Below are 26,520 nucleotides of genomic sequence, written 5' to 3' on the forward strand. Positions count from 1 at the left end.
CAGCCTGAATCACACTGTTGTGACCACGGCCGTGTGTTTCCAGCTCAGCAGACTCCACCTGTTGGCCAATCATATGAAAGAGGCCACTCACCTGATGATGTCAACAGTGCTCTCTCCAGCTCCGTGATTGGTTCTCCCTATCAACAACTTGTTGACATTTTCTGGGGGGTTATTAGGCTTTCATTTTGAAATGAAAACTATTCATTATAAAACCCTAAACGTAACATTTGATAGCATGTAATGGACGGTGCAGCTGATTATTAGTCATTGATTGGTTTTGTTCATCAATAGGCACCTGGAGTCACACAAAAGTATATTTCTTTAAATCTTCACATTAATTAAAAATAGGATTTTTGACCTACTTAGACTAAAATGAAAAAATCAGTTTGGGTTTGAAAGGCAATTTGATTGATTATTGGCCTTTTTAACTATTAATGACCCAAACTGAATTACTGGCTGTTCTCTGTCACTGTGCTGATGTTTAAGGCCGACGAACTGGTGAGTCAGGTGAGTCCAGAGGTCTCAGACTTGTGGACCCCAGTCTACATGTTTGTAATAATCAGATCAAAAGGCTGTAAAGCTCCTAATCGTGAACCCTAGGATTTCTTGGCATCTAAGCTGCTGCAGGAGAAACAGCTGGAGGAAGTGGTGATATCACATGTTTGATTGAAGCTGCTGACTGACACATTTCAGGGAGATTTCATTTGAATAAAAGTGTGTGCAATATCTTGTTCAGTCAGGTCTGACATCGCTGTCCTCTCCAGGTCACAGCTCCTGGTCTCCATGGTAGTGTTTACCACAGTGATGTGCTCAGGTGTCGGCTGATGGGAGGTCGAGGTAACATCTTTAACACTGCCCTGTTTCGTTAAGACGAAAAGCACTGCCCTGGAAAACTGAAAGCTGTATCACTCTGAGCTCATCTGAACCTCATGAACTCCACATCTGAAAAAAACAAAACATCAGCGACTATCTCCTGTTTTCGGATGAAAACCCTGCAGAATAACTGGTTAATAACTTGAAGCAGTTGTGTTACTTGTCCTCTATAAATAATCTTCCTCCAAAACTTGGCTAATATTTTGGTTTCTACCCTTGTAGGAAATAATGAAATCATAATTGAGGAATCACAGCAGGCCTTCAATTGGAAAATCAAACATTAACCCATGTGGCATTTTGTTGCCTTGTTACCCAACAGTAGCTTGGTCAGGATGGACTATAGTGAGAAAAAAAAGCCACTAATGTTGGACAGATGATCTTCCTCCCTGGCAGCCACTGGCTTCTCTTCATTCCCAAAGGCACTAATAATTTATTTTAAAAAAACTGCAGTGTATCTCACAGCATTTCCCACGCTGCACAGGTGTCATGAAAAACAGATGTTCTTGTTTTTTTTCAGGGTGGAAAATTCAGCTGTTCAGACTGAGTCGCTGCACTGCCCCGTCCAACCTTTACTACGATTCCTCTTCTTGTATCTCAGACCCTTTACTCCTCTCAGACATTACCGGCTAGGTTTCCCAAAAACATCTTCACCATTTCTCAGTTCTCCAAGGTCAATAGGTCAACAGGCATTTTCACAGTCCTTAAAAACAATAACAATAATCCTTATTTCCTTCTCTAGAAGTTGGATATGAAAGATGATTTGTGCCACATTTTTCATTTCTTGAGTGTTTTACAAATCTCTGAGAAGAGATCCTGTCACAGTGGATGGGTCATTACAGCCTGCAGAGTCTGATCTCTGGGAAATCCGACAAAATTTGCATTTGGATCAGATGTTTTGAGATCATGAATTAGATGAATTACAAAAACAGTTACTAAAGTGAGTGCAGTCAACAGTTTGCAGGATTTCTGACTTGATGGAAGGAAAAAGAAGAACTTGAAATGTTGCAGAAACTTTAAATGGTAGCACATCTATGAAATCAGTTAGAGGCAATAATGAAATAATCTTAATGCAATAACTTAACTTAATATTTAGCTGACAACATGTAACCAATAGCTAGATAATGATTTAGAATCAAATAATATTTCCACTGCACTGCACATTCATGTTCAGATTTGAAGTAGTATCATTATTAGCGATGAAAAAAATCAAAGGACAAATGTGTTAATGAGCAACATGACACAAAAGAATATTAGAGAGTATTTTGGTATTTGAATGCAGCCTAGAGATTAAATCAATGCAAAGATCATTTTTGGGAAACTCAGTCGCCTCCCTTTAGCCGACATCAGCTGACAAGACGTAACCCGAACATGAGTTTGTCAAAGAGACACAGACACTGAATCAAAGTGACTGTTTGCATGTGGAACAAGAAGAATATGTACTGTTATCTCACTCAACTGCTGAACTGTGATGCATGCTCTGTTAAAGGTGACAAAGCAAGGGGGCAGAGTCTGGAGGAGCGCCCTCATGGAGGTCGACTTATGCCCAGGGAATTTTTTTTCTTTTTGAGTTTTGCATTTCTTTCGTTAAAGATGGACAGATGAGTGGAGGGACTGAAGGAGGGAAATGAATGAACCAATCACAATCCACCGCACTGCCTCTGAGAAAGTTTCCAGTTTGGGGTTTTGGGTCGGACTACGAGGATTGTAGAGACCAACAGGAACACTGGCTGATTCTCCCGTCTCTCTTCTGGGTGGAAGGGGCGTTAAATACCCGTGACGGGTGAATGCTCTCCTCTTCATGTTTCTGTACACCTGGACACAATCGGACCTCGCCACAGGAACGCTGCGACACAAGTATCCTCTCTTTATATCTCCTGTAAGCAGGTTTTAAACTCAGTGTAACACAGCCTCACTGCCTTCAGGTCACATCACCAAATCAAAATGTTCTTACAGGTTCAAACTCCTCTGAACGGGATCCTGATAGTGCCAAAACCCCAAATTAAACGGAAAGAAATTGATTCTGAGATTAACATTGCCGCTTTAATTTTTTGTCCCAAAAATCACTGCTGCTGCTGATAAAAATGTTTCTGTGATTTGAAAAAGAAAAATGGCCATCTAGCCTTGCAAACACTGTAAAGTAAAACTAAAAAATGTATGATGTTTGTGAAACAAAATCTACCGTAACAGCACTGTAGACATTATATTCACAAATGAGAAAAAAAAACTGTTGATTTTCAAAACAGAAGTAACAGAAGTAATCAGAAAGTGGCCTCATGTTGAATTTGGGGGTAAAAAAAAATCAAAAATTGACAATGATCCTGTCAAAGATGAGAGAAACATTTAAATGAAATATACAACTGTAAGGACTTGTCCATTGTTATTTCACATACCCTTAGTTGTAGAGAAGATTGGAGAATGTCTAAAAGTGTGTGTGCACATGAAAGTTCTCACTTTGACTCTTTTACTTTGTGTAATTTCATTGGTGATGTTCAGTGAAGTCTGAGCACAATTTTTCTTTGACATAGACTTTTTTTTTTTTCATTTCATAAGCACAAATTTGTTATCCCAAAAATGACCAACAACATTTCAACATCATCAATCAATCCATTAATCACAAAGACTTTAATCTCACAACCCGTGGAATGTAACGTTGATGATCACTTCTTTGTCAGAAATGATCACATGAATGGAAACGTGGTTTTGGCAGAAGGCTTGTATTTACAGCAAATTCATTGTTACCTGAAGGCAGCGTTAGTTTGTGAACCTGTTAGAAAGTGTAGAAAGTACACCTGTGATCTAATCTGTGATCACAGAGAGGACAGTAGGACAACTCCGACGTCTTGACATCCTAAATCATTTCATACCCAGTAACCTCCTGATAATATCTCTGGGTGTTTACCTTGTGGATTGAAAAGTTCAGAATATCAAGTTAAATCCAGTCCAGGCCTCGTGAGTTGACCTGCTGACCTCCCACTCTAACTTTCATCCAAAAACAAAAAGTGGCTCAGCCTGTACGGAGTGCTGTCGCTGTTGCATGGGGAAGTTTGCAGCACTGCCGACATCCACCGGCACAAAACGATGATGTCATTACCAAGCAACAGGGGCCCTCTGTCGATCGGTTGACCCTTCTGAGACGAAAGGAGTGCAGGGAGGAGGGGACAGTTGCCATGTTGAAATGTTTGTCTTTGTCAAAGCCTGAAATCTCTGGATCTTTTTTTTGTGTTTGCTGATGTTTGCACCTTTTCTGAGACACCTTCATATAAACGCATCATATATTAGAAAAATGTCATCGCAAATACGCAGCAGGATGAAAAATAATATTGAAAAATAAAAAAAGAACTATATAAAAGCTTCACTCTCTGCCTCGTTTTTTTTTTTTGTTTGTTTGTTTTTTTAATTATTATTCCTCTGAAATTAGAGTTGTTGTTTGTCTTTGCTGGACACATTCGCTGATGAACTCTAGTCCGTGACATTTAGTAATAGAAGCAGCTGGAGTTTCCCTCATATATGCCATACCGACTGGTGAGGCGATATATACGTACATGTACATTTATGTATGGGCGTGTACTATACTATGCTATATGAATGACCATGTTTAAGGTTAAAAAATGAATTAGAGTAAAGACAGAGCTACTGTTCTGTGAATCATCAAGATTGAACAGTTCATTATCAAAGGACAGTACATTCAGACATCTTCAGGTTGTGTAATTTCACTCATTGCTGATGTTTTGTAAGTCAGCTTTATAAGAACATTATTATAAAACCATGCAGTGTGTGTTGAAATGAGCTGCTGGTTCATTCTGCGGCTGAGATGAAAGCCCCGAAGCTGACTAATGTGGTTAAACTGACATACCTTCATAGGTACGCCACGTTTGTTCCCATGAGTGTAAAAATAATCCCATTGGCTCTTTAAGGAGGCGGGCAAACACCATATGGTCCTTACTGAGAGTTTGTCAGTGAGAGTTACACAGTGTGTTACTGTGGGTGGAGCTGAATTTTACAAACAAGGATTAGTATTTAGTTAAGGTGAAGGGGAATCCAGCACAGTGCAGACTGTGCTGCAGTGAACTTAAGAGTTACAGTCCTTACAGTCTCTTCTTCATGTAAAGCGAGGAGAAGAGATGACAACACTTTGTTTCACATAACATTTAGTTGACTACTGGTTGAAATATGATCAGTCAGTCAGTGACAGTGCAGGACTGGCCCCAACTGCTGTTGTCCAGCCAAACATAAAAGACTAACTTAAAAGATGTAATTTCCCAATTGGAGCCCCCCCCCCCCCCACCTCGATTCACTTCACTAAAGTTGAGTGGTGTTATTCCATGTTTCCTTTTTCATTGTGGATTGTGATATTTAATAGAGGAGCTGTGTTCACATTACTGTAACACAACAGAGAAGTGTCACCAGCCTTTTTCAGCCAAAAATCCCTGAGCTCAGCCTAACGTCAGGAGAAGTAGATACGGTAGTATTGTATCAAGTGATTACATTTACCTTTTTTTTTTTTTTTAGCATTTTGACAAGAACGACTGTAGCGCTGGCGCTGGCGCTTTTCTTCTTACGTGGGAGTCGTCTGATATGGCTTGGTAAAAACTTGCAGGACATATGGTTTTATTTATTTTAAGAGTATTGATTTACTTTTGGGTGGCGTGGTGGTGCTCTGGTTAGGATTACACATTAGGTTGATTAATGACTCCTAATTACCTGCAAGGTTGTTTGTCAGTAGTCTGTGACCCTCACCCTACAGTATGTCAGCTGGGATTGGCTCCAAAGACCCTGCATGGATAAGTGGTAAAGAAGATGGATGGCTGATTTACTTTTTACTGTATTATTATTTATCCACATTGTGGCAGAAGGTGGAACTGCAGCTTGAATAACAGAAATAAATTCCCGCACTTTTTACTCTATTTCACAGTGGATGTGAGCAGATGTTGTTGTTGTGTAGTAAAAAACTATGCATGTACCTGTGGTGCACACATCCCCTGTTATAGACTGGCTTTACTATTGTTGTTGAGATCTGTGGAAATGATCAACCCCTGATGTAGAGAAAGAGACTTGGGAATCTGTCCGATGTAACTCATGTGAAACTCATCCTATTAATATAAATGAGTTAAATCAACAACACAATCTACTGTATGTTTTTACCAAATCTACCATTACTGTGAGTATACATTTCCAGTTCATATACAGTAGATTAGACTGGAAACGCAGACTAAATAACCTTGACACATAATGAAGATAATGGAGTTACAGTAATGTTATGTTTCCTCTTTAAGATGACGAGGGGCTGAAGAACAGAGCAGAAAAAGGAGAATGGTCTTTATGGTCTGAGCTCTAGTCACGGTCTGAAGTGTTTTTGTGCTCTCAGCAGCTGCTTCCATAAAAGCTATATGTTATTCCTGAAGTGAAGTGAAAAACACGGAGTTGGACAGACAGGCTAAAAGCTTGCGGAGCATCCATCCACTCTGCTGCTGCTGTATAAATACACTCAGCAGCTGGTTTCCACTTTACACATGACTCTGTCTAATGTTCTGATGTCTTAAGTGCTACACAGCTTCATCCAACTTTAACAAGCAGCGGCACAAAAACACAACTCTCCTGGTTTAGCAGATAATTGTTTAGTGATAGGCTATAAAACATAGCTCATGAGAAGAGCTGGAGGAGAGATCTATCTATCTATCTATCTATCTATCTATCTATCTATCTATCTATCTATCTATCTATCTATCTATCTATCTATCTATCTATCTATCTATCTATCTATCTACTGTGATTGGGGCTTATTACCAGGGGTGATAAGTCTGCACACAGAGACAAGGTCGGTGAACTATTCCACTGGACACTCAACACTACAAAGTGATGATTTTGGACTTCAGGAAGCACAGAGCAGATCCCACCCCACTTTTCATAAATGGGGAGGAGGTGGAGAGGGTCTCGTCCATCTCTCAGGACCTCTCCTGGTCTACAAACACAACTGCGGTAGTCAAGACTGCACTTTTTAAGACTGCTCTGCAAAAACAAGCTGAAGGAGACTCTGCTGGTCTCATTCTACGGATCCACAGTGGAGAGCATGCTGGCTTATTGCATCACATCGCCCTCCAGAGGATCATCGAGGCGGCAGAGAAAATCACTGGCTGCCCCCTGCCTTCCTTGGAGGCTGTCGCAGAATCACAGTGCCTCAGTAAAGCCAGAAACATAACCAAGGAGGACAGCACATGCCCAAGTCACAAACTGTTTGCTCTCCTGCCATTGGGGAGACGCTACAGGAGTTTGAAAAGCAAAACAAACAGACTTAAAAATATTTTCTTACCCTGGGCGATTAGAAATTTAAATGCAAATTCATAATGCACATACATGCATATATCCACACTAAATTGACTGAGATACACTGTTGTTTAACTTGGCTTTTTTTTTTTTTTATGATGGCGCCAGTGGCAATGACGCAGGCAGGCATCAAGCTTGAGAGATGGTCAGTGGAAAATGTATTCTAACACCAGTAAACTGTTTATTTTACATCGCAGTCGGTGTCCTCTGGTTTGGATCCCTTCAGTGTCAGTGCTTCAGGAGGTTTTGTTCTGAGGCTGAGGAGTGTGGTTTCCTCTTCCAAACAAACCAGACCAGTCAGAGTTTTCCCAGCTGTAGCTACAGCAGACACAAGACTTCAGTGGTTAAGATAACAGATTTCCATCAGAATTAATGTGAACATTTCTGTAAAAGCACAACTCAACAACATGACTTTACATCATCACAATACAGTATAAACTAACAGGGGGGGGAGTCCTCCCTGCTGTTACACAGTAATACCACAAGGAGGTGATGTTACACTATGAATGAGTTCTCAGGTCTAACAACTATACAGTAAAATGAAGTTGTGCCTTCAGTTTTCCACACTCTGACAAAATACTTTCACTCAAACTCTGACTCTTCTTCCAAAATGAAACATATAAAACACCTCAAAACTGTTTTATCTGAGTTCAAAATCAAACTCTGTTTTCACATCATAAACACAGTCGATCAGAATAAAAGCTGATCACTGATCATTGATTACATAGAACTACTGGGGGGAAAAAGGCCAATTCAAGCACTTTATTGCCAAGTCCCGTTGGCAATAAAGTATTTAATCTTTGGATTCAGAACACAAAGAAAGAGAAGCAAAGGAATCTAGTAGGAATTCAGAAGTGATCAGATTATGATTGAGCTGTGTCTGTTGAGGCAGAGCAGGAGGTTTTGGTTCCTGCAGTGGTTTTCCTCTGTCTAATCTTATTTTTCTGGGTAATCAGCAGACTTGGCGCGCTCAACTCCAAAGAATAAAAAAAGTGCAGTTCAATGAATTAAAGTGTTCAACCTATAGTGAGTGCTGTCAAAACCTTTTTGTACTTTGCTAATCTTATTTTTCTCCCATCAGTGCAGCAGGGGAGAGGGTATCAAGTACTAAACACTCATGTAAAAGCCCTGCATTGAAAATGTTTTTCAAGTAGAAGTGATAATATTTAATCACAAAATATTTTTAAAGTAAAGATAGCTACTCCAACCAGAATCATCTCCAAATACATTGCCTCAAAGTTATTGACAGCAAACTCTATATTTAAGTTACGTAAGTTAAAAGGCCAATTCAAACATTTGGGTGTTTTGAATAGTTGAATTCATGCTGATGCCTTCATGATGCAGCTGCTGACAGGAGAAAACTGAAGAGGCCTCGGCATGTTTTTCCACTAATGCTATGATACGTAAGTTCATGTCTGTGTAATTTTTTTTTCCGTAACAGAGTTCGTGGTAAAACCTGATTTAATCTTCATATACTGGTAATTAAGAAGTTCAGTGTTTTCTAAAACCATAGGGTTAGAGACTGAAAAAACTCCAGATGTTCATCATTTTCCCATGAGAGAAAAGGAAATCATCTCAGAGAAAGGTTTACTGATAGTAAGTTGTGCACTTGAATGTGAGGCCACTTTATAACTCTGCTCTACTACTTGTGTTTAATAGTTGACTTAGATTGACGTTTATCTATTAGATTTAGTAATTAAAAAACATCTGGATGAGCTCAGTAAAATAACTCTCTGTTACAGTTGAAATCAACTTCAACAAAACACATGGCTCTACCAGATGAATCCATGTTTTTCCTTCTCTCTTTCCAAATGGCTCCTGGTGGCCTGGAAGGGTCCAATCCCACTAGAAACCTCTGGGGCGGGACACACTTTCTGTAGGCCCAAATAAAGTACAAATAGCCTAACTACAGTTTTCCTCAGTAGCTTGTGATTCTCATATCAGAAATCTCATTCTCTCTTTCAAACACACATGCATAAGTGTGAATTTACTCATCTATGTATAATATCACTATATTGATTGCATGTTTTGTCTATCTATTTTGAATCTATTGCCCATGTTACTTGCACTGCTTTCACATGTTTTAAACAGGCTTCATCCAACCCTTCATCAAAACCATACACACAAATCCAAAATTGCCACATATCTACTGAAAATGAAACACTGCAGTGAAAATATCAAAAAGGTCAACACTTTTGATTATAGCACATTTTTGGATAGATTTAAAGCTTTTTTCTATGTGTTCATACAGTCTTACTCTGACAGCATATACCAAAGTTGAGGAGGGCTGAAAAATGAACAGTAAACACCAATGCAATGTTGAAACAATATTTTCCCAACATGTTCCTGTTGTAACTGAAACTCATTTCGCCTTTTCACATTTTCTTCCTCCATCCTACATTTTCTGCACTTCTCTTTTTCTACAGGCTGTCAGGTTTAGATGTAAATACCAAGAAACTGAATGACTTTGTTAATGCCGACACGTGTGAACAAGGTTTTGATTGTTGTGGAGGCTTTTTTGCACAGGTAAGAGAAATGCATTGATCTGAGAGCTGCACTAAGAGTTGAATGTGATGTTTGTGCAGCCAATGAGAAAAACTGAACGGAAAGCAGCTTCATCACCAACACACCCTGTTACTAACTGGATGAATAATAATAATAAGAATGAGATAATTGTAGTTGTGTGCTTCTCTAGGTGTGACAGGGTTTAAAACACTGTGACAGTGAACTGTTGATCAGTCAGATGAGATGACTCGCTGTTTTTTTTAAACCATGTTGCAACAGCAGCAATGGATAGGAGGAGGAGCGTCGACCGGAATAGCAGGCACTCAACTTTTACTTCCTATACAACACGCACGCACACACGCACATGCGCGCGCACACGCCGCCTATAGACACTCACCACTCACAGCTGCTTTAACTTTTCAGTCTCAACTTGACACAGGTGTTCACAGCTGTAGCTTCAATGAACTCTCTCAACTTGTCCATTAGCGCGTCCCGTTAGTCCGGATCATTAGTTAGCCGGACGCGCTCCTCAGCTGGAAGTCTCCTCGGACCATCTGTAAGCGGCAGGGCGCTGATTTACAGCCGTGATCGAGCCCCGACAGGCTCGTTAATCATCACTACCCGCTGCTCCCGGTGCTGCGGTGCTAACCGAGGGGAGTGTGTCTGTATGTGTGTGTGAATGTGTGAGTCAGCAGCATGCAGGACTCAGTCACCTCTGGACCCACACACAGTAAACAGTAGAGACCCGGGATACCCTCTCAACCCGGTCTAGTCCTGGATCACTCCCGCCGCCTCCCGGCTCGGCTCCACTGTCCGTGCGCTGGGACGCTCAGGGCTGAAACCCCGATCGGTTCACCGGACAGACACCGAGGACACCGTCCCGTCCTGCTGATAATGTAAGTCCACCAGCTCCTGCTGTCTTTCATTTCTTCTGTCATATTTGCTCTGCTGAGGCTGACCCGTCTCCGGGCTGCTGTTGTAGGCTGTTAGTGATGATAGAAAGACAAGTGCAGGCAGATGTGATTGTGTTTCACTATGAGCACCAGCACCACCCTGAACACTGGAGTCGGGGTAGACCAGTCCTGCTCTCCCAGTCCAGAGAGCTTAGGTCGTTGTGTGCTGCACTTCAATACTAATAGGCTACACTTCACCAGCCTGTGCTCAAACCGACACAATATAACAGCTGATAGTGTTTCTAATTAGCTCACGGACGGTATAGGTACAGAGACAGCACGAGAAAATCATCATCAGCCTTTATGTAGTCTAGAGTGTAACTTGCTCCATATTTAAAAAGATGAATTTATCCCAAGACCTTTAAGATGTGCAAACAACAACTTTTTTGCCTACAAATCTTCGATGTGAATCGAGGGCAGTGTAAAAAATAATTTGTTTTTTTGTTTTGTTTTGTTTAGCTTTCTCTGGGGTCAGATTCTCTCCATAAAGACGAGGAGTCTGTACGTAGAGACGTAGGCTACTTCTTCTCATCGATCCATAGGCTAATCTGATGATAGTCAGTCAGATAAGTTTGGGGACTTTTGCAGTGAACTGCAGAAACTCAGCTGAACACTGCAGTTCACTTGCCTCTTCATCATCATTACCATCATCAAACAGTTGCATGAGAACAGGAGAAACTGAGGTGCTGTCCCCAGTGGCCAGTCAGGTTGTAAAAGTCACTACACGTCACAGTCATACTGGAAGCTGTTATGAGGAATGAAAATAAATGAATTACTGTAGTGACATGTTACAGTAAAAGATCTTTGTAATGAGGTAATTTCTTAGGGCATCTGTCAAGCTAAGCTGTATCATCAACATCTGTATTTACACAGTAAAACCCCACGCAGTCAGTCACATATGAATCCTATGACTAAGTGCTAGGGCCACAGTAAGGAGAACATATCTAAAAGTATAAAGCCATATTACAAGTATAAATCTGTGATTTTACATGAAAGAGTCATAATCATATGAGAATAAAGCCATGATATTATGAGAATAAAGTCACAATGGTATAAGAATAAAGTGTTGATTTTAGGCTCGCAGATACATGGAGCTTCCTGCAAAGTTAATCTTTTGGCTCAGGACACTGATGAAGAGGAAGATTATTACTTTATTCTTTTTTATTTCAGATTCCTTTTTTCCTCTTTTTTTTGTTTCAAAAAATGTAAGCTTCGTACCATGTAGTCGTTTTCAGCCTCCTGGTGTTGATCAGTCAGGTCTGTCCTGCAGTCCGTCTCAGGTGAAGATCCAGTTGGTGCTCGTGACCGAGGCAGTATTTGAATTGTCATCCATATGGGACATCTCAAATAGGGGAATAATAAAAAAAAAAATCCTTGCAAAACATAACATGGATTACCTGCAAAAGCCAGTCTCTTGCTCAAAGTCCCTGTTCATCTCTCAAAAGTAAATATCTGTGCCAATGAACATGTCAGTGCCATCAGAATGACAAGTCCTTGTGTCATTGTGTACGGATAATACAATCAAATTGCTTAGTCATGTTTTCAATAAGAGTGTACTCTGGAGGGATGTTCTGATGTAAACTATGGCTAAAGTTTTGATGACAGTTATTGTAAATTGTAAGTTATACCTTAGTGTATGTGGGACGATTGATTGCAAGAGAGTGGACAAGATTCACATTTACGCTTTTACTGTTTGTGCTGTCATTGTTGACAGACCATGTCATTGTGATACAGAAAGGAAAAGACAGCAGCACAAAGGAAAAAACAAAAGTAGAAATATGAACATAGGACTTCCTCTTCTTCTCTCTGGCTGTTGACCAAGTCCAATTCCAATTTGTCCTTATTGTCAGGCATTGTAACGTTGTGTTGTGCTCCAGACTTGCCAGTTGATGGTTCATGAGATGCACCTTTGAGCTATTTCAGAAACTGGTTGATCATTGGTTGATCTAATTTCCCCTCGTTAGAGAAAGTCAAGATTCACCTGGGAGCAATTTACCAATTAGGGGCAGATATAAAAAAAAGTCTAATGGAAATGTAGGCTATATAAAAATGCTATTATGACAACTTGTTCAACCATTTTGCATGTAAAGACTTATGCGATGAACTATTGCCTATTCAACAGAGACCCATTATAATACATTTTGATCAACATTTTGACATAAGCAATTGATAAACAGCAGAGAATTGTACATGATCATTTGCATGGATGTACCAAAGCATTTGTAACACAAGTAGTTGACACAAGTAGTTTTGAGAACTTTAATTCTGATCGGAGAAATGTACCAAAGCGACTGAGAAAAACTGTAGATAATGGAGAGGCCTTTTTATCTGGTTTCCTGCCGCCCCTGTAGCCCCCTCCACAGCTTGTTACATTTCACCTGTCCTCTGGGGGGGATGGGCAAGTTATCTAACATGACCCTGGAAAAGGTGCTGTGTCTTTCATCTTGTCAAAACGTACAAAGGGATGACCCAGGGAAGAAAAAGAACAAAGGAAGAGGAGGAGACATAGAGAGCTACAGTACTGTTATGTGATGACATGAATACTCTATTACATTTATAGTTACCATTGTTGGAGCGGAATGTTAATGCCAGCTCACTTTTGGATGACAGCAACATGGATTGCTAATCAATAAATAGCTTGATCATCAGTTAACATTAATCTTACCTTATTTTCAGGGAAATTGGGAATTATTGATGTTCTGCCTATTCAGGTGTTGTTTTCACCTGCTACCTGTTATCTTGTAATAATCTCACTGTCACCAATGAGCTTAGATTGGCTAAATGACGATGGCATGCAGCATTAATGACAAACACCCTGCTATGGCAGCATGAGGAAGACATGATGACACTATCACATAATGTTTTTACACAAGATATTTTGTAAGCAGCTCTGTCGACTTTCCATTGACTTACATCTGGAGGTAGGCTTGGTTGAGGTGAGTCTTGCTAAACTTCGTTCCTCCAGCCAAGCTGGTGAACAAATCATCAATTTAGGGAAGTGGATATTACGCACTGTGTTGACTTTAAACTCCACAAACTAGTTGACAGGCTTCAGCACCCCACATCTGGCCAATCATTGCACCTTTACTTCTGCTTTTGGCCTCATCGCATGAGATACTGCTTTGGCCTTTGGTCTGCGATCATACTTAAGGTTTATCTTAACCATAAGATCTTTCATGTTACCTATGGTAAGCAAACTGAGTAGACTTTCCTCTCTTTCAACCACTGCTGCAACTAGACTAGAATTCGGAAATAGAGGTTGAATGGTAGTGGATTTTTAAAGGCCAATATAATAATTTAAAAAATATTGCTGATAAATTAAAATGACTGTAATCAGTGATGGCCACCCCTTGGAATCTCCTCAAATATGTACAAGCCTGGTGAACGTTCAGTCCTGCCTGAGCTAACACTTATGTGAAGTGATCATTGTGCCCTAACTGGGTCTAATGGATCCATATGTATAGTCAGGCCTGGCCTGCACAAGCAACCTGCTCAGACGCACTCGTTCAGGCAGAGTTTGCTGGACATTATATGCCTTTACAACCCACACATGCCTGCAGCAGCGGGACTCACAAGCATTACTACATTTTTTATACAATTTAATGCATTTGACAATCAGTGGTTCTGCTCAATATCATGGGAAGCCTGGACTTTGCACCGAGTCCAAGTTGCAGTTATTGGAAGGATTTGTGTTAGTGTAGAAAAAGATTTTGTCTAAAAGATCATCAGCAAACAGCCTGAACGATACATCAACAAATTAATTTATATCACAGCTGGTGCAGAGTAGTCATAGTTTAAACTCTGATCAGTAATGACCCATGTCTGTTCCCAGGCGACATTTGTGTGTTCACTTAAATGTTCATGTTTATTCTTCAGGATAAACACACAGGGCTCAACCATCTGCTGCACTGACAACATAAACACTCATGCATCGTGTGTGTGTGTGTGTGTGTGTGTGTGTGTGTGTGTGTGTGTGTGTGTGTGTGTGTGTGTGTGTGTGTGTGTGTGTGTGTGTGTGTGTGTGTGTGTGTGTGTGTGTGTGTGTGTGTGTGTGTGTGTGTGTGTGTGTGTGTGTGTGTGTGTGTGTGTGTGTGTGTGTGTGTGTGTGTGTGTGTGTGTGTGTGTCATACCTAGATGACCACAAGTCAGAAGCTTGTTTGTGTTACTGTATCGTCACATTATTGTTACTGTAGCAACGTGTCCAGAAGTTGGACTGACTTCTGGGTATCACTGACATGCAGAGCAGACATCTGGGTTGACAATGAAACCTGTGTCTGACCACTCTTAGATAAACACACACACACACACACACACACACACACACACACACACACACACACACACACACACACACACCACAAACACAGGGGATTTTCCATCTTTGGTTTTTATTGAGCTCTATTTGGCATAACGTGTGTGTGGTGTGTGTGTGTACTATGTGAGTGATGGATGGTGTTGTTGAGCAGCTCTGGTTCTGTATGTCCCTCCTGGGATCCACTAGCTCTGCCTGATCGACCACCATGGCGCGTTATCTCTCCCTCTGTCTGTTTCAGCCTCTCTTTATCACTTTCATTCCTCCAACTCCTCTTCCTCAGAAGCTCCTCATCCTTCTCTCCATTTTTCAAATATGTTGTATTTGAAAGAGGAGAAGAAAGGGAAAGGAGATAGACTTTAAATTTAAATTCGTTTAGTGTCCATTTGGTATATCAGTGTAGGACTGAAAACATACAATTCAAAAACATACATACTGTATATAAACTTCACAGACCATGATAGAAGCTCAATATGCAACCCTAACCCAGGGGTGGACTGGGGCATTTTTGTCCCAAAGCGGCTCACAAGACAATCTGTTGTGTGCTACCAATGCTTTATTTATTTTTTATTCGCTGCATTTTTTCAGCGATTGTTTATCCATGTTGTCACCTGAGACCTAATTAGCCTTGCTTTGACACTGTCATTTGCCCAGTCAGTACCTGGGTGATTGACAGCCCCTGACTGAATGACATTTAACCAATTGTCAGTTCTGTGGGAAAAAAATAAATAAATCACCTGCTGACCAGCCCACGTTAGGGCATCGGCCTACCTGGACAGTGCCCAAGATGGCCAATCCACTGCTGCCTTAAAGACATGTCTGTGACATGCTTCAGTCAAAATACCCCAAGGATCAAACATCACAGCACTTTTCATCCTCTCAAAACAGCCTTGTTCAGAACGGCTGGGTTCAGTGCCTGCCCCTTTAAATGCCAATGAACCACTGCTCACCGCCTTTACCGGCACCAGTACTCACAGGTAGGGGTGGTATTATGCTAATTCAAAAACTAATGACATCATTACACTGTAACTCATATGGATTTCAACCTAGGGAGCCTGCAAATTACAGATTTTTTTTGTCAATTCTTACATCATGGGGGCGGAAGGCAGGTCAAACACCCAAATATATGTTAAAGAGCCTTCAAAAAGTGGTATTTCCATAATATGTCCCCTTTAAGATTCAGCAACATTCGTGATGACACAGATTGAAAAACATTTAAGTCAAGCGAAGTTCATTCATTTAATCCTGGAGCTCAGTGAGAAAAGTGTAAATAGCTTCATGGACAGACCAGTGATAAAACACAGATAGAAATTAATGAAAAAAATTAAAGATCTCACATAAGTCACATAAAGAAATATCAGCAGAGGCACAGCTGTTCACACTTCACACTGAGTGACTGAACATGAACAAACTTATCATGTGTGTGTGTGTCTGAGCTGAGAGGAGTGTACACAGACTGGAGGAAAAAAAATTGTTTTCTAAACTGATGTCAATATTGTTTTCAAGGAGGAAGTTAAGTGTCTCAACTGTTTCCAGAGAACAGTGAGGACAGTCCGTCCCGTGTGACGGTTACAGATGCACTGTAAGAAAAAAGTGTTGTGGCTACAGCCTTTTGTTAATTTACTGTTGGCTATATGTCTGTAGTGTTGTCATGTGTGGGAGAAGTGCCCTTTGGAGGATGAACTCTGATCCAAGTCTAAATATTTTTGTAGCTGCTCATTACTCTGAGGAGGCAAAAGTGAATAAATATGTAATTTACTGAACAGCTCTCAATAAAGAACAAATGTATGCCATTGAAAAAGTACAGAGGCTGTATGCTTTATATACACAAGGATATGAAGTGTATATTTTACCACACTGTGAAGTCTGTTTTCCCATCTGCTGATTGAGATGTGATGTTTATGTTAGATGAATTGTTACAGTCAGTCTGTTACCGGTGTGCTGAAGTGAAACTAAGTTACGACTTGGCGTATTGCATCATCTGCACTGAAAATTGTATTGAGAAGTAAAAAAAAAACAACAACTTTGACAAAAGTTTTTATTGACAAAAAATATCTAAGGCCACAATGTCCAACCAATATCCTGATTTGGATATTCTTCCTGTGACTTAGGCTGTGGTGAAAACGCAGATAACAATGAGCCACAGGAACATTTTAATTTAAAAGTATTTGGGACTAAAATTTGTACCTGGAACTAAAATTTTACCTGGTATTTTTGGCTGAAATACAGTTGTTACCAGAGACCCACAATTATTGCGCAAACACATAAATGAAAACATGAAATCTAATGTCCAATCCCTTTCAGGTGACACCTAAGTCAGTATATTCCACATGGGTCTGCTGCGCCGGTAGAGATCATGGGCAGCGGACTTCATTCTACTTCTGTAGCTACAGGTGAAGAGTAAACATGAACCATGTAAACACTGTGTCCCACATCTAAGGTTCAAAGGTCGACACTCAACTGTCCACTCTTCAGCCTACGCAACATTCAACACAGTTTGAACCATCTCAGACAGTTTCTTAGTTTATACCTATCACTCAAACGCCTCACACAGGAGCAGACTTTACAGTTTTTTTACAATTGCTAAGACCCTTCAGTTCAGTTCCATTTCTGAAACGCTTAACACAGTTACCACAACATCAGCCTGTGTGGACTATACAATTAACACATTTCTTATTCTTTTGACACACAATGCATGCCTTTAACACATTTAGAAAATGTTTTAACTTCTTTTACACACAAGTTCAACCAAAACCAAAACAGCAGATTCTAACTGCTAAATTTTCAATTGCCTTTACACCGTTTGTCAAAAGAGAAAACCTCATGTTCAAACATGTACAGTAGGTTAAGGCTGAAGTGAACAGCAGTTCACATTGTCGACTGAAACAAATTCATCTCTCCTATGTATATATATGACAGATTACCGCCTCCCTTGTCAGATGATGTATGGAGTCGAGGTTGTTAATTCAACATCCCTCTATACCCACCCACTATTGTTTGTCCATTTGTCCAAATTTCCTCGTATCCAAATGTTAAAGAGATGCACATGTTCTGAACATGTCCTAGTCTAGCCTATGTTCTCCACACCATATATACCTAATCCTCAATCTTGAGTTAGCCCAAACCTCTGGTGTCACTGGAGAGAATGGTGCAGCCTGACTCCAAACAAATGCTGCACATTGTCCTTCACCTCCATTTTGCCCAGGCGTGCAATATTACTTTGGTGGGAGGATGCTTCCCCTCCGACCAAGGCTCAGCAGCTGGGGGACATAATGTCCTATCTAAGCCTTGAAAGGATCCATTTTTCTGTCTATAATTATCAAATCATTTACCATCTATAATGTCATTTGATTTTTTTTTGGCATTATTACAAATGGTTTGTACAGTTCTCAAGCCTTGTTTTTTTATCAATTTATTTTTTCTCTTTCTGAATGTAAAACCTGACTTCCTGCACCTCTGTAATATACGTTTTTATAAATGGAAGTCTCAATCATACGGCGCTTGAAAGGGTTAAGACACCTGGGAACAATTTTAGTTTGTAGAAAATGAGCATAATATGTCTCCTTTAATATGTGAATTAATAGTGCACGTAAACGTTCTCTCCATCTGTTTGCAGGGCGGTCTTCGTCTCCACTTTCCTCCTCCTCTTCATCGTGGCAGTCGGGGTCACACCAATTATCAGCCAGACAGGTAGGTGACAGCTGTGACAGCAGAGGACACAAATCACTGCCAGCAGTCTAAGCAAACAGATGAGTGAGCAGCACACTGGGAATTCCACCTGAAAAACACAGTTTGTACTTTTCATCAGCTCTTGTATCAGGTCAACACTAATACACATCACTGTGAAAACGTCTGTGTGTAAAGACCCACATGTAAATGAGCAGAAAAGAAGCACAGATCCATCGATATTAAAAGTGATAATCATTATGCGTTGGCTCTATTTGTACAGACCACAGTGCAAAAGCCTCTCAGGTCTTTTTTTTGTTCATGTTGGTGCAACTCTGCAAAACTGGGGTTAATTAAAGCTGAAGCTCTCACCCCAAGGGACAGTGAATGGATGTTTCCAGGGAGAGAAGGGTCATTTGTAAGACTTTCTTGAGTGTGGAGGCGAGAAAGGGGGAGGGTGCAGAGGTGAGGTGGGGGTGGAGGGTGGGAGGTCGGCATGGAGGAGGTTGAATGGATGAAAAGTGAGCAGAGGAGCGGATACTGCAGGGGTGAGATGAGATGAAATTTGAATTAATCCTTTGGGGATACTGGTCATTACATCAACAAACTGCAATGCTACAGTCAGTACATAGAACGTGTGTAATGTCCCGTCACTTTGCCGCTGTAAGCTCATAATGTGTTTGTGCAGCAAGTGATTATGACCCAATAGTTGTATTTTGTTGCTAGGTGACATCTAGTGGCTGTAGTAATTGTGACAGGATCAGGGAAGCATAAAAAGACAATGTCCCTGTCAGACAACAACATTCACCACTGTACTGGATCAGAAGAATTATTTCACTCCTTGCATTCAGATCACATAAGACAGGACAAACCCAATATTGACCACTACCTGAAATCAGTAGGCCTATGTTTCACCAATATCAGGATAATGTTTCCATTTGTGTTATGCTCCTAATCATTCATCACATAGAAAATGTATTTGGATGGTACAATACTGTCTTACCTGCCTCTGTGTGTAATATTTTCAGGAACATGCAGAGAGCTATTACAGCATTTTTGTCTTTGTAACTGCAGGACAGGCAAAACAAAAAGAAGCATTCTTTCACTTGTACTTCCTTTATAGTCCCTGATATTTGCATTTAATCTAACACTTCTTGTTGTCTTGATATGGAGCGGAACACAGCTAAACCCTGCAAGAAAATAAAAGACCAGCAGCATGTTACAGATGAATGGATATGGTCGGTGGTGTGTGTGTGTGTGTGTGTGTGTGTGTGTGTGTGTGTGTGTGTGTGTGTGTGTGTGTGTGTGTGTGTGTGCACTGTTGTTCCTATCTAAGAGGGGACATCGGCGTCGTTACACATTCACCAACAGGGGACCAAGCAGCCAACAGGGGACTTTTTTTAGGTCCCCTGTTGGACATGCTTTAAATCAACTTAAAATCATGTGAAAAACCTTCTGGTTAATTTTTTTAACTTTAGCCAAGAGGGGACCTGAGTGTGTGTGTGTGTAAAATACCATATTCAGCAGTGCCCCGGCAGGCTGGAGCAGGGGTTTTAACGACTCATTCACACACGTCGTTTCTTACACTCCTCCATAGTGTGAACGACTTGCAGCCCCGGCAGCCTTTCAGACTGTAGAGAGGCTATCAAACAGGCTCCTTAGTGAACAAACCAGTACCTTGAAACATAATTTGTTATTCTTTGTAACAAAATATAAAGGTTCCATTTTCATGGATGTCTTAAGTTTGAACTCAACACTGTATTAGGTATAATAGAAATTTTAAAATAATGAAAAAATTGAACACCCATAACACAATTAGAAATAAAATGGTCATTTAGATCATTTTTGTTGAATTCTGATTAAACATTAAAAATAATTGACCTTGGTATTGTTGCTTGTCCAGTTTTTTTAAGCGCAGGGTTTCAATTTTATGTGTTCTCAATCTGTATTTATAGTAATTATTAGTTGATTTACATTGCAGAAAAAGGTCCACACTTGGTTTATATGGAATGACAGGGGTCCACTGTTGGTTGATGTATAATGACACGTTCCCACTTAGTTAGCATTGAGTGACATACACACTCCATCATATATGATTAAGAAAGAAATAAGCAAAAGTGATCATCCTTAAGAACAAACTTTCATCAAAACTTAAAACAAACATTTCTAATAAAGTAGCACCAATAATGTTGTAATTATTTTTTAAATGTAGGGTGTACTACTGCAACACACATTTCTACAGTCTATTAATTTTTTAATAGAGGGTTTTAAGATTTAGGGTAATCTTAATGTACGTGCATCATAAATCTGTATTCATAAGGATGTATTTTATTTACTGTTTTACATTACAGAAAAAGGTCCACACTTGGTTTATATGGAATGACAGAGGTCCACTGTTGGCTGGTACATAATGGCGCAGGTTCCCACTAAGTTAGCTTGGAGCGACATACACACTTGAGCATACGAATAAAAAAAAAGAAGAAGAAAATTTGATAGTTCTTATGAGAAAACTTTCATCAAAATGTAATACAAACATTTCTAATGAAGTAATAACAGTAATGTTGTGGTTTTTTTTATGTGGGGTGTACTGTGAAAACTCAATGGCAACCTACGATGATATATTATGTAGAAGTAAACCATCAAAGAGTAACTGATATTAACTCATTGAGTGCCGCGCTCCTTTCCAAAGTTTTAGTCAAGTGTACCGGCAAATTAGACCATATTTGACTTTTTATTTTAGAGCCATAGTGTATTCTATATTATTGCCACCAACACATACTGTAGCTCATTTGAAAGGTTTAACTTTATGCTTCAAATGGCCACAAACCGTTTGTTTCTACGTGCCTCCGTTCCTGAGAAAAGTCAAGCTAAACATGGCTGGGTTTCACCAAAATCCCTCCTTTTTTTCTAGAAAAGGAGATAGAGCGTCTTTTATGAAAGGTGCGCTGTTTGTGTCTGTCGCTCTTCTGACACTCGCATTTCTGGATCAAAGGGCTCGTATAAGATAAATATACACAACAATTGTTGTTCTATTCACAAAACCACCATCGGGGGCGGGGGGGGCGCCACTAAACAGCAATAACACAGACGCACCGTGCCGTGTCACAGCCTCTCGCCGCAGAACGTGAGGCTCTGCCGGCCACAGCGGCTCGCGAACACCGGTCCCGCCGGTGGTCGCGGTCCGTCTGTGGTACGGGTCGGTGGTGCCGGTCTGCTTTGACCCAGAGACCATCAGATTTTACCGCGGGAGGACTTTGGGGAGGACACGGTGTTGCTCCAGATGAAGACCGGGCGGGACAGTGGGCTGAGAGCTTCCTGGTTCAGCTCCCAGCTGCTGCAGCCTCGCGGGTGAGAGCGGAGCAGCAGCGGAGCAGCTGCTGCATCTGCATGCAGAACTCCGTTTGCAGAAGCTGAGTTATGATAAAAACTTCCAGATCATGAGCTGTCATGTGACTTTGATCGTCATCTATTTCAGTTCTCCTCGTCGTAGAGTCCCCAAATTTACATATAATGTGTATTAAAGTTAAAGTATTGGCACGGCAATTTGTTATCTTTGGGGGAAAATACAGAGGGTTTGGGAGATCATCAGTTTGTCAGAGAAACAAGGGATAATTCATTGAGAGGATTAATCTCACAAAGTCCCTATGTTAAACTATTTCTACAGTCTATTAATTTTTCACTGTACTGGTGTTTTATACTACTTAACTGCATTGTTGTCATGGGAAAAATACTTAAACTACTCACAGTTTGACATGAGAGCCACAAAAAGTTACTTTTTGGCCACGTACATCTCATGTAGATGAAGCCCTGTTGGGGCCACCTATGGTCAGCCTTTTACCTTTTAAAAGCATGTGATTTCAATCAATTTTAATGTAGGCCTACTTGCGTCATAAATCTGTATAGGAATTATTAGTTGATTTACGTTGTAGAAAAAGGTCCACACTTGGTTTATATGGAATGACAGGGGCCCACTGTTGGTTGGTGCATAATGTCACAAGTTCCCACTGAGATAGCACGGAGCGACACACACACTCCATCATGTATGAATAAGAAATAAATAAGCAAAAGTGATCATCCTTAAGATAAATTTTTCATCAAAACTTAACACAAACATTTCTAATAAAGTAGCACCAATAATGTTGTAATTATTTTTAAATGTAGGGTGTACTACTGCAACACACATATCTACAGTCTATTAATTTTTCCCCTACAAGAGTTTTATACTCCTTGACTGCATTGTTGTTATAGGACAAATATTTGGATTAAAACTCAGGGTTTTAGGTCACATTTAATGTACTTGCATCATGAATCTGTATTTATGAGGATGTATTTTATTTACTGTTTTACATTACAGAAAAAGGTCCACACTTGGTTTATATGGAATGACAGGGGTCCACTGTTGGTTGGTACGGAGTGACATACACACGGGTGGCATGGGTGGATAAGCAGAAATGAGAGAAATTGCTAAGTTTTAAGATACATTTTAAATCTAAATTTAATACAAACATTTGTAACTATTAATACACATAACACACACACAAACACATCAAACACACATATTTCAACTTAAGTAGCACTGGTGAAGTTGTCATTGTAGTTTTGTTTTTAAACATGGGGTTAGGGTTAGTTACTGTGAAAACTCAATGGCAACCTATCATGATACTTAAGGGAATATTTCAGTTATTGACATTTATGGATCAACAATAAAACATGTATGGGAAAATAAAAGAGGAGCTGGGGGGTCATCAGTTTGTCTGAGATACAAGGGATAATTCTTCTAGAGGATCGATTAACCTCAAAAGCTCAAAACTTTCATCAAAACTTAATACAAACATTTATAATGAAGTAGCAACGGTAATGTTGTGTTTTTTTATGTGGGGTGTACTGTGAAAACTCAATGGCAACCTACGATGATATATTATGTACAAGTAAACCATCAAAGAGGTACTGATATACGACAATTTGATATGGGAAAATACAGAGGGAATGGGGGATCATCAGTTTGTCTGAGATACAAGGGATAATTCATTGAGAGGATCCCTATGTTAAACTATTGCCACACACATTCACACAGTCAAAATGTTTTTAAACTGCCACGACCTTGAGAAAGCCATCCATGCGTTGCAGTAATCAGTTCTAGATTGGACTATTGCAATGCATTTTATGTTGGCGTCTCCCAGTCTTCGCTCAGTCGCCTCCAACTTGTCCAAAACGCTGCTGCCCGTCTTTTAACTAACACTAATAGACGTGAGCACATTACTCCTGTTCTTAACTCCCTTCACTGGCTCCCTGTCCCTTACAGAATTGATTTTAAACTTTTAATGTTTGTTTTTAAAGCACTTAACGGCCTGGCCCCACTGTATTTATCTGAGCTACTTTATTAGAAATGTTTGTGTTAAGTTTTGATGAAAAGTTTCTCTTAAGGATGATCACTTTTGCTTATTTCTTTCTTATTCATACATGATGGAGTGTGCATTTCACTCCACTTACTTACATTCAAAACAGACTGACTGAAACATGGGTACATGCAATATAGAGTCACAGAGCATTTTTATGAGCTACCATTCTCTGCCAGAAATGTTGTCTGGGAACAACATCTTACTTAACATGGCACAAGAAATTAGGATTCATCAGATTGTCAGAAATACAAGGGATAAGGCATTGTGTGGATGGAATAATCCCAAATAGCTCAATGTTGAACTGCTGCAACACAAATAAAAAAGTTGACAGTGGTGTGGACCGTGTCTGAGGAATATAGTTATTGCTGTGTCCTTGTCCTTTACAAGGCTTTGTAAGGCTTTGCATGTGTTTTTATATTTATGCGTTCCTTTGTTTCCCTTGATTTTCTAAATACCTTTTAATGAGTAGTTTAACAGGGGGCTTTTGGGGGTTATTCCGTCCACACACTGACATATTCCCTGTATCCATGACAATCTGATGAATCCTAATTTCTTATTCCATGTTAAATGTTGTTCTCAGACAGCATTACTACTAGCAGACAATGGTGGCTCATATAAAGGCCCTGTCACAGAATATTATAACAGGTAATTACACACATTCACAAAACTCATCAAAGAACTGACAATTCTTTAGACAAAATGGAATATTGCTGGTACACCCACTCTTTACAGTTGCCACAGAAGTTGAGTCACCATAGGCCATAGGTGCGTAGGTAGCACATGGCCAGCCTAAGACCTGGGAATACCTGTGTCTCAGTTGGTCTGATTTGGATAGAAGATATTGGCTGAAAGAAGGTAGAAACTCTGAAGCCCAACCTGAAAATGCCTAACGATCATCGTCAGCTACGACAAACCATCCCCCACACTGCCCACACTCAAGGACTGACACAGGTCATCTGGCACTCACTCCGCTCTCACTCCATTCACTCACTTCTCAGATCCCAGTTCAACAACTCTACCTGAAAGTTAGGATCTGTGAAATACATGAGTGCTGGTGACTTAACTACTTCAATGTAGAGGAATGTTTTGTGCCCACATCATAGACTGAAACCCCATTAAAAATGTTCAACTCTACTTAGAAAACTGTGTGTAAATGTAATGAAGTCACATTGCTTACTACAACATGCACAAGGTTATACACCTAGATAATAAGGAATATACACACTTGTGTTAAGCTGGGTACTGAAACGAAAGAAAATCATTAGGAAACAACCAAAATAGATAACAAATTAATTACTTAAAAATATAAATAAATTAGATAACGTTTTACCATCTTCTGAACACAATTAATTGAATTTGTTTATAATTCACTTCAGATGCTATGAATAAGGTAATATGGGATTGTTGAATGTACAAGCCACACATCCTAAAAGCAACCAGACCCATTTCTGCTGAGCACCAGTGTGAACTGAATACAGCTTTTATTGTGTACTTCCCACTTAATGTAAACTCTCTGATCCTGTGCCAATCCTGTACCTTTTGACAACTTTAAATTAGGTTTCAATTCATACACCAATTTCATCTATAGATGTGTATGACTATGTGATACAGTGTGTAATATACAGAAGGAAAAAAAACACAAATTTAGTTTTAGTTTTCATTTTTGTTGTGGACCAAAAATATTCAGACAGGTATACATGAACTCCAGTAGAGCTAATAGTTTGGTAAGTAAAAATGTGTGTTGCAGTAGTTCAACAGTGGGTATTTTGGAGTTATTCCATCCACTATAGCTGATTTATCCCCCGTATCTCTGGCAATCTGATTAATCCTAATTTCAGACAACATTTCTACTGGCACACAATGGTAGATCATATAAAGGCTGACAAAATATTATACTGATCACAAGGCATCACACACCTTTACAAAACTCATCAAAGACTTGACAGGGTGGATTATTGCTGGGACACCCACTCTTTACAGTTGCCACAGAAGTCCATAGGTGTGTAGCACATGGCCAACCTAGGACTGGGGAATTCCATTGTTTGTTAGTCTGATTTGGATATAAGATCTTGGCTGAAGGATGTTAGTCTTTTCCAGGTTGCCCTTCAGAGTTGCTAACGACCATCGTCAGCTACAAGAAACCATCCCCCACACTGCCGACAGTCAAGGACTGACACAAGTCGTCTGGCACAGATTTAAAGCCCTCACTCACTTCTCAGAAGCCAGTTCCACATTTAGAGTGGAGAGTGGAGGTAGAGTTAAGCCTACCACACACATAAAGATAATTGGGCTGATTTTGCCCCGATTTTCCCCTTCCGACCAAAGACAAAAATCGACCAATTATCCTAAAGTCTTAAGATTATTTTATGAGATTCTCTTGTAGTGTGTGGTGTGTTAAGAGTCAAAATTCTCACAACAATCGCCTCGGAAAACGTTCGCCGCCGATAATCGTAAATATTAAACATGTTCAATATTTACAAATCAAAAGTCA

At 40.0% G+C, this 26,520-nt stretch overlaps 1 protein-coding gene across 2 annotated transcripts in view; it reads left to right on the top strand.

The window, feature by feature from the left end:
- Positions 1–10,119: 10,119 nt before the first annotated feature.
- Positions 10,120–26,520, top strand: part of LOC146976122 (interleukin-1 receptor accessory protein-like) — a 40,656-nt gene continuing 24,255 nt past the window's right edge. The window contains exons 1-2 of one of the 2 annotated variants that reach the window (XM_085795640.1): positions 10,120–10,595; positions 18,581–18,654. In XM_085795640.1, coding sequence (XP_085651766.1) covers positions 10,594–10,595; positions 18,581–18,654 — 76 coding nt within the window. In that variant the 5' untranslated portion in view covers positions 10,120–10,593. The remainder of the gene's footprint in view (positions 10,596–18,580; positions 18,655–26,520) is intronic. The other variant, XM_085795641.1, reaches the window with a different exon arrangement.

Source organism: Trachurus japonicus, chromosome 13 (assembly GCF_045865225.1).
Source record: "Trachurus japonicus isolate A0001 chromosome 13, Traja_1.0".
In the NCBI taxonomy this organism is placed as follows: Eukaryota; Metazoa; Chordata; class Actinopteri; order Carangiformes; family Carangidae; genus Trachurus; species Trachurus japonicus.